The sequence below is a fragment of the Ochotona curzoniae genome, unplaced genomic scaffold, assembly GCF_017591425.1.
Source record: "Ochotona curzoniae isolate NIBS_2020 unplaced genomic scaffold, NIBS_Ocur_1.0 contig_883, whole genome shotgun sequence".
Lineage (NCBI taxonomy): Eukaryota > Metazoa > Chordata > Mammalia > Lagomorpha > Ochotonidae > Ochotona > Ochotona curzoniae.
Genome location: NW_024466599.1, coordinates 58201965 through 58215816, shown reverse-complemented (window position 1 = coordinate 58215816; position 13852 = coordinate 58201965). Strand labels below are relative to the sequence as shown.

Below are 13852 nucleotides of genomic sequence, written 5' to 3'. Positions count from 1 at the left end.
GGGATTTTAAGCACTGGGTCACCCTCTGTTGCTTTCCCAGGCCATTACTAGGAAGATGTTTTGATAGTGGATCAACTGGAACATTAATTGTTTTCCATATGGGATACCAGTGCTACCGGTGATGGTTTTATCTACTAGTCCTTCAAATTCCTTTTCCTTTTAAATATGTATATTTTATTTGAAAGTCAGAATGACAGACTGAGACAGGGTAAAATTGGTCATCCACTTTTTTACTTTCCAAATGCCTACAATAGCCAAGGCTGAAGCAGGCTGAAATTATGAGCCAGGGACCCAGACCCAATCTCCCACAGGTCTGGCACAGATTTAGTTGCTCGAGCCATCACCTGCCACCTTCCTGTGTGCATGTTTGTCAGAAGCTGGAGTGGAGAGTGGACCTAGGACTCTGAACAGGCATTTCCAGGTGGAATACGGGTATCCCAAGCAGTATCCTAACCTCTGTGTCATAACCTCCTCCCCCGCTCCCCGTCCTTAGAAAGTGCACTTACAAAAGGAGCGAAAACTAGATTCTTAAAAGATGTATGTCAGCCTGATTTTAAATATCTAATGCTGAATACTTTTGAATCTATTATAACATATTTAACAAATAGCTAAACAACATTAAGGCATCATGATAAGTTACACATATTAATGGTAAGTAAAGTGTTGGAAATATAAACTAGTACACCCGTTATGAAAGATAATTAAGAGATTTCTCAGAAATCTGAAAAAATACTTCTATTATGATCAAGCCATTCCACTCTTGGGAATTTACCCATAATAAATGAGATCAGCATGTGATAGAGTATCCATGCCCCATATTTGTAGCAGCTCAACTCAAAATAAGTAAGATTAGGAGTCAATCCAGGGGTCCAGTCACTGATGACTGGATAAAGAAATGATGGACTAGTCCTCAGTTACAGAAAAGAATGAAACAAACTGGATAAAACTAGAAACCATTATGCTCAGTGAAATAATAGCCTGAAAAAGAACCATGTCATGTGTTTTCTCAGACTTATGCTAATATACAGAATACAAAAATTGCACCACATTGAGTGATATTGACAATTTGAGACTATTTTACTATAGAAAGATGGCGTTTTTCTACTTATGTATCTAGTTGAGGGCTAAGCTTGTGATTATATAGAAAATGAAAGTATATCAGTGTAAATATTAAATAGTAGGGAGAAAGGCAATGAAGGTACAGTAGGATGTACAGTTATCTTCAAACTAGATATACAAAATAAATTTTGTTTTATATAAAAGAAAGGGCAAAATTTCAAAACATGAGACATGAGAATAGACAAAAGATATATACTGAGAATTCATCTTTTCTAACTATGCATAATATTGCACTAAACTATGCAAATTGTCACGATGTAGACACCTTTCATTGTTTATAATCACCTTGTTATTTCCTTAGCATTACTCATCATGAAATTTTAAAACTTATTGAATTAACTCTCTATCACAAATTCTATACCCATGGAATTAATCAACTTCATATGAAATATATTTAGAAAAAATTCATTTATATTATACATGTATAGATTTCTCTTGCCTTTATTTCCTAAATACTACAGTGTAACTGTACCTAGAATTAACATTGAGATTTTGTTAACAGTAATTTGTAGATGGTATGAACTTCATGAAAACATGCAGATAGAATATTTGAAAGTAAATCACTTCATATAAGGAGCTCTGGATCCCAAAGGATGATCTTGTTTCAGTCATGTCGTCTCATCAAAATGTAAGATCCTTCAGAGCATAAATAATTGCATCTTGCATATTTTGCAACCCACAGGTACTACATTGGTATTTATTGAATGACAAAGCTGTTTTGATGTTGTTACAATGATCTTTTAACAAAAAAATACACTGAGAATAGAGTTTGTAAAATCGTTTATAGATACTGGGCTAACCACTGGTATCCATGTCTCATCTTCAACCCTGTGAGGACTTTATAGAAGATAATTTTTTCTAATTAACTATATATTTTTGGTTTACTAATAGTAGTGTTTAAAAATTGCTTCTTTATATGAAGTGAAAACAATTTTCACATTCATTTGAAGTAGAGATTTTGTAGCTTACCCTATCCCATTTCTGCTCACATTCCCATCCATCTTTCTCCTTCTGTTTCCTTCTGTTTTTTTTATAACAGAATACTTTCATAATTAAAAGTTTCATCCTCCATTAGGTAAAGATATTACACATGGTAAATAGAAATTAACAAAGAATAAACAAATTCAAAAAATTCTATTCCTTAGGTACATTAACAAAGATTATACACAGTAATCAAATCCCAGAATGTCACTTCCAGAACTAGAGGTTAATTATCAGAGACTAATGAAAACATGTTACTTTTTGGGACTGGGTTGTTTCACTGAACATAAAGTTTCCAGTTGCACTAATTTAATTACAATAGACAAGATTTGTTCTTTTTATGGCTGAGTAGTTTGTCTATACCATGTTTTCTTTATTTTGTTCCCCATTGATGAGCATCTGAGCTATTTTCACATTGTACATATTATGGCTTGAGCTACTATAAACAGCCATACAGATACGTCTGTCATATGCTGATTTAGTTTCATTTGGAAAAATGTCAAGAATTGGGCATGTGATAGATCTATTATCAAGAATCTGAGCAATCGCCACACTCCGTCTTCCATAATGGTTGTACTGATTTACATTCTTACCAAAAGTGTATTCCTCACAAGTTCACCAACATCTGTTAGCTTGTTTTAGGATGATGGCCATTTAACCTGGGTGAGGTGAAACATCATTGTGGTTGTATTTGCATTTTCTTGATGGTTAATTAACCTGAGCATTTTCTCATATGTCTGTTGGCCATTTATGTGTAGTCATTTGAGAAATATCTATTCATGGTTTTTGCATATTTCTTAACTGGACTACTGGTTTTGTAGAGTCTCTTGAGTTCGGCATAGATCCTGGCTATTAATCTTTTATCAGTTGTAGAGTTCACAAATATTTTCTCACATTCTATTGTTGCTGCTTCACCTTGTTGATGGTTTTCATGATGGTGCAGAAGCTTCTAAGCTTCATGTAATTCAGTTTGCTTATTATTGCCATAATTGTCTGTGTTCCAATGGTACTCTCCAAGAAATTTTTACGTACACCTGTTGTTCCTCCAGTAATCTAATGGTATCAGGTCCTACCCTTAGATCCTTGATTTTTTTAAGATTTATTTATTTTTATTGGAAAGTCACACAGAGGAGGAGAAACAGAGAGGAAGATCTTCTGTCCACTGATTCACTCCCCAACTGGCCACAACAGCCAGAGCTGATCCGATCTGAAGCCAGGAGCTTCTTCTGGGTCTCCCACATGGTTGTAGGGTCCCAAGACTTTGGGATGTGCTCTAATGCTTTCCCAGGCCACAAGCAGGGAGCTGGATGGGAAGCGGGACTGCTGGGATTAGAACTGGTACCCATATGGGATCCTAGCACATGCAAGTCAAGGACTTTAGCCACTAGGTTACTGTGCCAGGCCCTAGATTTGATTTTTGTATAATGTGTGGAATGGAATCTTATTTCATGTAGATCCAGTTTGCCTAGTAACAGATGTTGAAGAGGATGTCTCGTCTCTCTGGAGTGATCTTTGGTTTGCTTGTCAATATCTAGTTGGCTGTGGGTGTGTGGGTTCATCACTGGCATTACTTTTCTGTTCATCGATCTTCAGGTCTGGTTTTTATTTTGTTTTGTTTTTCCCAATAGCAGGCTATTTTAATAACAGTTATGCTACCCTGTAATAAATATTAATGTCTGGTATTGTGATGTCTCCAGATTTGTTTTGGTTCTTTAAAATTGCATTAGCAATTTGGGGTCTCTTGTGTTTCCATATGAATGTTAGAATAAAAATTTTTTTTAGGCTCTGAGAAGAAAATTGTAGCTATTTGGGGATCACGTTAAATCTGTGTATTGCTTCGGTAGTGTATTGTAGTGTATTTTGATAACAATAATTATACCAAGCCATGAGCACAGTTTTTCCATGTTTTTGTATGTTTTATTTCCTTTTATTGTAGAGATCCCTCATATCCTTGATACAGTTTATTTCAAGGTATTTAAATTGTTTCTAGCTATTATGACTGAGCTTTTAATGCACAAATTCTTTCTCAGGGAATTGTTTGCTTGTACTAAGGCTATTGGCTTTTGTGTGCTGATCTTATATCCTGCAATTTAACAGTTTCTTGTATGTGATCCAATAGTCTCTCAGTAGAGTGTTTTGGTTCCTCTCTCTCTGGAGAATCATGCCATTTATAAACAGGGAAACCTGAACTTCATTTCCCACTTGTATCCCTGTGATTGCTTTTTCTTGTTTAATGAGTTTGCCTAGCACTTCCAAGACTATATTGAACAGCATGGTGAGAATGGGCATCCTTGTCTGGTTCCAGACCATAATGGAAATGCTTTCAACTTTCCCCCCATTCAATATGATGCAGGTTATGGGTTTGTCATATATATTTATATATATTGCCTTGAATGTCTTGAGAAGTAATCCTTCTATATCTAATTTTCATTTTTTTTCATTAATGTTGTACTTTATCAAATTTCTTTTGGTTCTACCAAGATAATCATGGCTTTATTCTTCATGTGGATTTTTTTGTATTTACTTTTTAAATTTTATTTTATTATACAATTCCATGGGCTCTGGGATTTCCCCTACTTCCTCCCCAACTCCCTCCCCCACTGATTTCTCCCATAATTTTAGAATTGTACAGTCCTTCATAAGCATTCATAAGTCCATCATTCTGTTATCTAAGTGTGTCAGGGTATTGTGAGTATGGACAATGGCACAGTCTAGTATCTTATTGTTAAGATATATTTAAGTTTCATTGGGAGTCCAACTTGGATTTGGAAGTAGAGATGCATACTGCATTTTATCTTCACATTTGAATGTGATAGTCTGTATTACCCAGTTACTATACATTCCTTTAAATGAATAACCACAAAGCAAAATCAAAAACAGGAATAAAGTTTTAAAACTTAGAGCACCACAAAGTTAAATAACATGCTACTGAATGACCAATGTGTCAGTGAGGAAATGAAAAAAGAAAACAAAAATCTCCCTGGAGGAAATGATGCTACTGTATGACCTATAAGTCATGGAAGAATTTAATAATAGAAAAGAAACTTTTTTGAAGAAATGAAAACGAAACAAAGATCACAAACTGAGTTACAGGGGAAAAAAGTATTAAAAGGGCTATTGATCCTGCATTTTGCATGAGATTGCCTTATATCAGGGAAAACATAAGATATTTTTCCTTTTTGGAATGGTTTATTGTGATGTTTCCTATTTATTGACTGGTGAATGATGAACCATCTCTGCATACCTAAGATAAATCCTATTTGGCCCCAGTGAATGTTCTTTCGATGTACTATTCAATTTGATTAGCTAGTGTTTTTGAGTAGTTTGTTCTGTCATTCAGGAACATTGCTCTATAGTTGTCTTTTCCTGTATCTTTTTCCGGTTTTATAATCAAGGTGATGGTGGTCTCATTGAAGAAGTTGGGCATGACTGCCAACTTTTTGATTATTTCAAACGTTTGTTAAAATTTAGTGATGATGCCATCTGGTCCTGGACTCCTCTCTGTTGGGAGGTGTTTTATTACTGATTCAAATCCTATCGTATTTCTCCATTTAGATTTTCATCATCATCATGACTCAGTTGAGGTAAAGTGTATGTTCTGAAATGTATCCATTCATTTTGGATTTTCAAATTTGTTAGCATATAGCTATTTTTACTAATCATTGATTCTTTATATATCTGAGGTGTCGGTTGCATTTCCTTTTTGTCTTTTACTGAGTCCCTCCCCTCCCTTTCATGTATATTTCATGGTATGCCTTTTTTTTTAAATCAGCTCTTTGGTTCACTGTTCTTTAGCATTGTTTTATTTTTGTTATGCGATTTTAATACTCTACTAACTGGCTTTGTTCTGGGTCCTCGTGATGCACTGATTCTTGAATTGATGCCTTTCTGATTTCATGCAACAGACACTAATTGCTATATATTTCCATTGTTGTAACCCTTAGGTTTTTTCAGACAATTTTCATTGATTTCCAGAAATTTTTTGAATTCTCTTTTGATGCCTTCTGTGACTCTTCCTTCAGGGGCATGTGTGTAACTGCCATGTTGTCATTTTTGAGTTTCTTGCCTTGTTGATTTCCAAATTCACATTATCTTAGTCCAATGATGAAAGTGGACTCCTGAAATTCCCAATTAGTATTGGAGTTGAGTATCTCCCTTTAGATCCTGTGCATAAACTACACAGAGGATGTCTGTGGTGTTTGTGTGAGCACAAAATCGTGGTAGAGTACACTGAAGCAGAATTGAGGATCCCTTAGACTTCGTCAGACACATTGAATGTGCACAGACCCAGCTACATGTTGTGCTCTATCGGCAGCCATAGAATTCCATGGACTTTGCAATCAGGACTGTCACAGTCACCAGTAACAGAGGGTCGCCGGTCACTGTCATTTGCGCTACCCATGGAGAGGACAACAGTGTTACTGGCACCAGCTACTATGAGTGCTCTGCAGTTTCCTCCAGCAAGAGCCACTGGTGGTGTTTCTGCTGGCCACTGGGTGACTGCTCAGTTAGCATGTCTTCATAGTGTCTCTCTGTGAAGCACATATTGCTTCCCCTGCAGGATTCTCCCCAGCTTCCCTCTAGGAATGTGCTATATCCCCTCCCTCACCCACTTCCTCTTTTCAAAATGCATAAGTTCTATTCTCTATTTGGCCAACTTTGGATCCTCTCTTTTTATATTTTATAATGTAATCAAGGCCCAGCAATGCCATGCATTCTGCACTGTTGGGTAGAGTAAGAGTTACAAATGTAACCCTGGGCTGCTTCACTGCAGAGCTCTTAGATGCTAATAACTACAGTGCTGGGGGAAAAACAAGCATACAGAATGATCAAGAGTGTCAGATGCTTTAGAGTGGTCATTTAAATCAGAAGCATGGAAACATGTTTATCATTTCATTTTGTTCCTAGTACCTTCATACTTCCCCCAGCTGCTCATTTCTACTGAGCCATCTTTTCCTGATCAAATTATCCCTGCTGCTTAAATCTCTTCTATTCTCCAGAACTTCAGTTACTGTTAATCAGGCTCATAAACTCATACCAGTGTGAGGCAGTTAGATTTTAAAAGCACTCCATAATACCTCTGCATGAGAACTTCCTTCTAAAATGTTCTCTGGGGACATTGGCTTGTTCAAAAGACTTGGCTTTGTTCAAAGCAACTTCAGAAGCAGGCACTGTGGTCAGTTATCATGTCCACCTCTGTGCAAGCCCATAGTCTACTTAAGACTGAATATTCCATCTTAACATCACCTGCTATTATCTTGCCCATCCTGGATTTCAAGGAAGGGGATTACTTCATTTCCTATTGAATTGTACAATTCCATCTCTAATCCAGGATCCTATAGGAACCTTGGCATTGTAACATGCTGCTCCAAAATGTTTATGGAAGAGGGTATTAAAAGATGACTTTGATATTAGGTATTAAAAATTGATGCATAGTTCATTTAGGGTATTCATGAACTTGTTAAAGTTTTGTCTGTTAATATCTTTATCTGCTAATGAGATCACTCTTTAGGTAAGTTGGGAACAAACCTTTAGGTGGATACCATGACATGCTTCATTTTTGTCACTGTTGTTAAACTAATGGCAGGCATGAAATTTGTGCCAATCATGCTTTCACTTAGAGGTTTTATGGCTATATGACTTGGGGCTACTAATTAAAACAATTTCCCTTAAATAGTAAATGAGTTCCTTTATCATCAAAATTAAAATGATGATAAGATATTAATCTGAGAGCAAGTGGTTTATGGATCTCCAGATTGCTGTTATTTCTTATTTGACCAGTGCACATTTCTTAAAACTCTACTATACCTATAGTTGAAAAATTTCATGATAGGTTGTTTGGGGGTTGAATGCATTGAATTTGTGCTGATGTTTGGAATTCAACAGAATCACAAATATTTTTAAAATATAATTTTATTTCCAGGATCCCAGAAGGAAAAAACAAATTCATCTTTCCGATGCCTTTCACGTCATTTGGTGTTAAATGACTGAACACTTTCTTCATGAAAGTCTTTTAATGTTTAGTTAAAGTTCAGCCTTTCAGCCATTTTAGCTTCAGATCGAAATGTATCCTGTAATTGTGTCCACAAAATTCAATTGTGTAGTCACCTTGTGTTGTTCACCTAGACTTGTGAATTGTATAGAATTTTTTAACTAATTTCAAAGGCAGCAGAGGGCAGTAAGAGACAATTTCATCCATTGCTTCACTCCTAAAGGCTACAACATCCAGGGCTAGACCAAACTAAAGCCAGAAACCATTAAGCCAGAAGCTTGATTCAGGGATTCAAGTGCTTGAGAATCTTCTAGTGCCGTTTCATGTAAATTAACAGGAGGATGACCTGGAAGCCAAGCTGCTGGAGCTCTAACCAACTTTCAAATTGCCCTTAAATTAAACCACATTGCTCAACATATTTTAGACTTCAATCCATTCATGGTTTCTTGCCTAATTACACTAATATTGTTGTGTCTATAATTCTAGTCTAGTGTTCTTCCCAACTCCCTTTCTCCCTTTTTTATGTTACAATGGCTGTGGGGGAGAAAAATATTGTGCTTAAAAAACCAAGGCATGTTACTTTACCAGTAGTTTCCGATATAATAACATCAATGTTTGTTAAAATGCAGGCAGTTGAAGTCTGTCAAGTACCTACTGTGTGCAGTAGTCTGGGATGGAGGTGAAATGTCAGCTGGCATTTCAAACTATGTTACGAACCCGGTACTGCTTTCAAGAATGAAGCATAGGTTAATTTGCTGATGTGATTGAAGGGATAAAAATTAGTTTAATCCTGTTCAAAGTCACTGAGGCCAATGGATTCAGTGAGAAGAGAAACACAAGCTAGTCAGAAAAAAGGAAGATAGTAATTTGAATTGAGTCAATGACTAATGTAAGAAATACTTTATAGGCAGTGTTGTATCCAATTTAAACGGAGCTAAACAACACAAGTACATTGAAGAGTGAAGGTTGCCAAACTTCAGGATTTATGGATTAGTAAAACAAAAAATGATTGGTGTTCTGTTTGCCAGCCCTTTATTTGTGCTGTGTATTATAGCACTGGTTCCCTTACTAAGATTCCCTTCGTAAGATGTTGAGTGAAGTGGCTCCTACATTAGAACTAAGCCATAAGAGTTGATTTAAACTAAGGATGAGAAAGTATTTTAAATGTTACATAAGCAAAAGTGCGTTGTCTCCACTATTTGCATACCTGAGCTGCAAACTATTTTCACGCTTCTTTCTAGTTTATATTGTACCACTCTGAGAGTCATACAGGTAAATGTAAGGAAATGTTTATGCTGAACTAGTGATGTAACAGGTTGTGGTTTCTACTTTTTAAAAACAATTTCACGAAAGATTGCTGGCACATTTCAGAACAGTTATAATGAGCTATCAAGTACCATCACTCAGCTTCAGTCATTGGAAAGTATGGCTGGTCTTGTGTTTTGTATACTTCCACCCTTGTCTAACCCCCGAGAGTTAAGAAACATCTGAAACATATCATGTTGCTGACAAAGGTGTTGGATGGTTATCTTTAGAAGTTATGGAGTCTTTTAAGAAATTATCACTGAAGTTTGAACACAAATAAATCCTTAATATCTTAAAATATTTAGCCATTTTAAATTTCCTTGTTAATTTAATAAATGTACCTTCATATATTCATTTACCTACTTGTAAATTTTGCTGTTATTCCATTGAGTGTAAAAATTAAGTCTAAGACTTTTGCCCATCTATTTTTCACTATCAGGAATTTTGAGTTCAGTAATGTGGTTTTATGTTACATGTTTCATTGTTTCTTGAATTTCTTATAACCTGGGAGTTGATCATAAGTGTTGGTAATTTCCAGATTCTGTGTTTGGGGCAGGAAATATTTCCTAGGTAGTGTTGTATCTTTTAATCAGGTGGCATGTAGTACATGCAGGGTTCCTCCCTTCTGTCTGTTAACTCTAAAGCCATGGATTGGTGCTAGAGCCAACGTGAAAGTTGCTAAGACAAGTCAGAGGAGTAACATGATTTTGTCTTTGAGAGCATCTTTCATCCATGATGTACTCAGTCACTTATGCAAGTTCTAAATTTAAAAACTGTGCTTTAACTAACTCATTCAATAAATGTGGAGCATCAATTCTCTGTGGGAATACAGTCATACTGTGTCTGTGTATTGTGCCATACACTTAATTAGGTATGGGAATATGAAATAATTAAAGCAGAATATGGATATAGTGACCATATAATACACATTGATCAAAATGCCCAATGGAGACAGTATGCTGATGTAAAAAAAAGAATCAGAAGTCAGGAGACCTGAGGTATTAGAATTTGCTCTGCTTCCATAAAACTTGGTGCCTCTGAGTATGTAGTGTCTTTTCTTGAGAATGTGTACAGATAGGCTTATTTCTCACGGTATGGACTTTTGCACTCAGTTTTAAAAATACCTAAAGGCTCATAGGTAAACTGTGAAATGTAGGAAACTACACATAGTATTTGGAATTTGATTAGGTTGTTGTTTCTTCTACTAATGTACCTTGTCACTCTTGAGATGTACCCTCCATCTTTCTTTAAACAGCTTTCTTTACACTAATGATTCATTCAAATAATCATTGAAAATACCTCTAGTATTTATGCAATGGATTTTGCTGATGCAGAGTGAGTCCTTTGCATGTTAAGTGTCTTGTGTAGCTGGTTAATTGTAGACCCAGCTGATGTTTGCTTCTGAGAACTCTGCATTACTCCACAATGTCTATTGCCTTCTTATTAGAAACTATTCACATGAGCATTGTGTGTGTGTTTATATTTGTATTTGCACTTCAAAAATGGTTTGCTCTTTCAAAAATTTTTCATGATAGTTTCAAGGGCTCAAGGATTCCCCGTACTTCCCACTTTTCCCCCTCATATTGTTATGATAGGATAGTCCTTCAGCAACAGTCGCAAGTCCAACATTCTATTATGTAAGTGTCTCATGACGCTGTAGGCCTAGATAATGTGTATTTTTATATCCCAGGATACCAAAGCATTGCTCCAAGAAATAACCTGGCTTTGAGGAGGAGAGGTGAGATAGCAAAGGGTAGGTGGTCAGGAGGCTCCAGGGATTCTTTGTCTGCTTGTCACTTGCTGCATTTGCCCTGTGTTCCTAGCCCTGCCTCTATTTCTCCTTTGATGTTTCTCATCCCCATCCTCCTGTCCTCTTGACATCAGCTTGATGAGAATGATCAATGCTTTGATGGTGGCTTGTGTGCCGTTGACCTTTGCAAGGAGTTACCAACTCCCCCTCCTTGAAGATAAGCAGTAAGAATTGGAACTGCTACAGCAGGGTATTTAAATTCAGTTCAACTGTTTAGACTGGCATTGCGGTCTTCAATTTTTAAGAATTATGTGTTTATTTTTGAGGCAGAAGGAGATGGAGCAAGTTTGCAGCTTCTGATTCACTTGCCAGATGCAAACAGTGGTCAGGGCCAACACTAGCAGTGACAAATGGAATTCATGTCTCATGTTCAAGAAAGGACCCCTCCTGCTTGAGCTATCACTGCTGCCAACTAGAATCTGTATTAGGAGGAAACTGCAGTCATGAAATGAGGCTTCAATCTTAACCCAAGCACTGCAATAGAGGTTGCAGATTTCTTTTTTTTTTTTAAAGATTTATTTTTATTGCAAAGTCAGATATACAGAGAGGAGGAGAGACAGAGAGGAAGATCTTCCGTCCAATGATTCACTCCCCAAGTGACTGCAACAGCCGATGCTATGCCAATCCGAAGCCAGGAGCCAGGAACCTCCTTCTGGTCTTCCACATGGGTGCAGGGTCCCGAAGCTTTGGGCCGTCCTCGACTGCTTTCCCAGGCCACAAGCAGGGAGCTGGAAGGGAAGTGGAGCTGCTGGGATTAGAACTGGTGTCCATATGGGATCCTGGCGCATTCAAGGCAAGGACTTTAGCCGTTAGACCACTGCGCCAGGCCCAAAGGTTGCAGGTTTCTTAATGCTGGGCTGAATATTTGTTTCTGGATTACAGAAATCAAATACGAATACTAGTATATTAGACAGTCACATTCCAATTTTCATATATGGCACCATTGCCTAAAGAAGCAGGCTTGGCTATTGTACACAGTTGTGATAGCTGAATGCATTTGAATTGGATACTGGTGGATTAATATCTTCAGGCAGATAAGAGATCCTTTAGGCCAAGCACTCTTTCAACTCCAAGTCTCTTACATCCACAGCATTGCTTGTAGCATTTCTCTGTCTGGTCAGAGTTGAGTACTGATGTGGCCAAGATCATACTGTTCTTCACTTAATGATACATCTTAGGGCTTAAAGAGAGAGAGTGTGTGTAGGCAAATTGGGAACTCCACAGGGGGAAAGAGTTCAAAGCAACTCAGTTGAAAGACATCATTGTGTGTGTTTGAGAAACTTCAAGCAATAATTTTCTATTAACAGCCTGCTCTTCTGGTAGAAATGCCTAAATTAGCATGAGAAGAAGCAGTATCTGGTTCGGCGGTGAAGGGTGCCCTTATCTTATTGGTGAAAGGAGTTTTAGGGAAGGATAGTTACAAGAGAAAATGTGAGGTCATTTGAGAGTTTGCTTTCCTTGTGAGCCAATATGATTTTCACTCAAATCCTCTTCCCTACAGGTTGCCAACCTGGCCTGTTCTATATCTAACAATGAGGAAGGGGTGAAATTAGTCCGGATGGCAGCCACCCAGATTGACAGCCTGTGTCCTCAGGTAAGCCTCTTTCATTTTATTTCAAAAGCTCTTCAATGACCTGGTGTTCAGGACTTTTACAGTCCAACATTGGCAGCCCCGTCTTCCCCTTTCCCCATCTCCTTCAACTGAAAAATGTTAACCATCGTTTATGGGTTGTTTCAAGGCTACCTTTCTCACAACGAACTTCTAACTACTGCAGTTTCTTTAAAATTACTGTGATAATTTCTCTTTTCCATGCATATTGGCTTTGTTCTGTTTACTCTGGTTTGTGATTTAAGTGCTTATATCTATTTCTGTATTTCAACAACTAAATTATAAGCTTGCATATGTACAAAGCAAGACTTGTGTGTCTGCCACATCTGCCTAAGTAAATAAGACTTGTCCAGTAAACACTTTCTGACATCGAAAGTTAATTACTTTAAGAGGAAGCCAAGCAAAGAAGAGACAGCAAAAAAACTAACGGTAGTTGAATAGTGTACTTTCTGTTTCATATATATTTTTTTTGATGTGTCTTTTTGAACACTGAAAAAAGCTTACATGCAGAGCCTACATGGTGTTTGATCAGTTTGTTCCAGTTTTGTGAAGTGTGGTCACCGTGACCTGGGTTGTTTCTAACACATAGGTCATCAATGCTGCTCTCACACTGGCTGCCCGGCCACAGAGCAAAGTTGCTCAGGATAACATGGACGTCTTCAAGGACCAATGGGAAAAGCAAGTTCGAGTGCTGACTGAGGCTGTGGATGACATCACATCAGTGGATGACTTCCTCTCTGTTTCAGGTAATCAACACCAAAATGACTTTTATAAGACAGCTGGAAGAGGGTAACAAGGTGAGAAAAATATCTCAGGCTTGTCATGGACCTGTGTTTCATGCGGCCCTTCAAGTTTTCAGTCGACTCTGCAAATGTACTGTGACGCACTTTGAGAATCCTTTCTTGCTAGAGACAGGATTTCAGAACACCAAGTGAAGGCATGGCAGGGGAAAACACAACTTGCTGAACAGGTTATTAAAAGAGGCTTAGTTTCCTTTTAGGTGTTCAGAGTTTTTAAAACACAGTGACATTTTAGC

The 13852-nt window shown here is 37.3% G+C and overlaps 1 protein-coding gene across 7 annotated transcripts in view; it reads left to right on the top strand.

Moving 5' to 3' along the window:
• CTNNA2 (catenin alpha 2) overlaps positions 1-13852 on the top strand; it is a 1062093-nt gene that overhangs the window by 958614 nt on the left and 89627 nt on the right. For 6 of the 7 annotated variants that reach the window (XM_040993624.1, XM_040993620.1, XM_040993627.1 and 3 more), the window contains 2 exons: positions 12709-12801; positions 13406-13562. In XM_040993624.1, the coding sequence (XP_040849558.1) occupies positions 12709-12801; positions 13406-13562 (250 nt within the window). The remainder of the gene's footprint in view (positions 1-12708; positions 12802-13405; positions 13563-13852) is intronic. The other variant, XM_040993626.1, reaches the window with a different exon arrangement.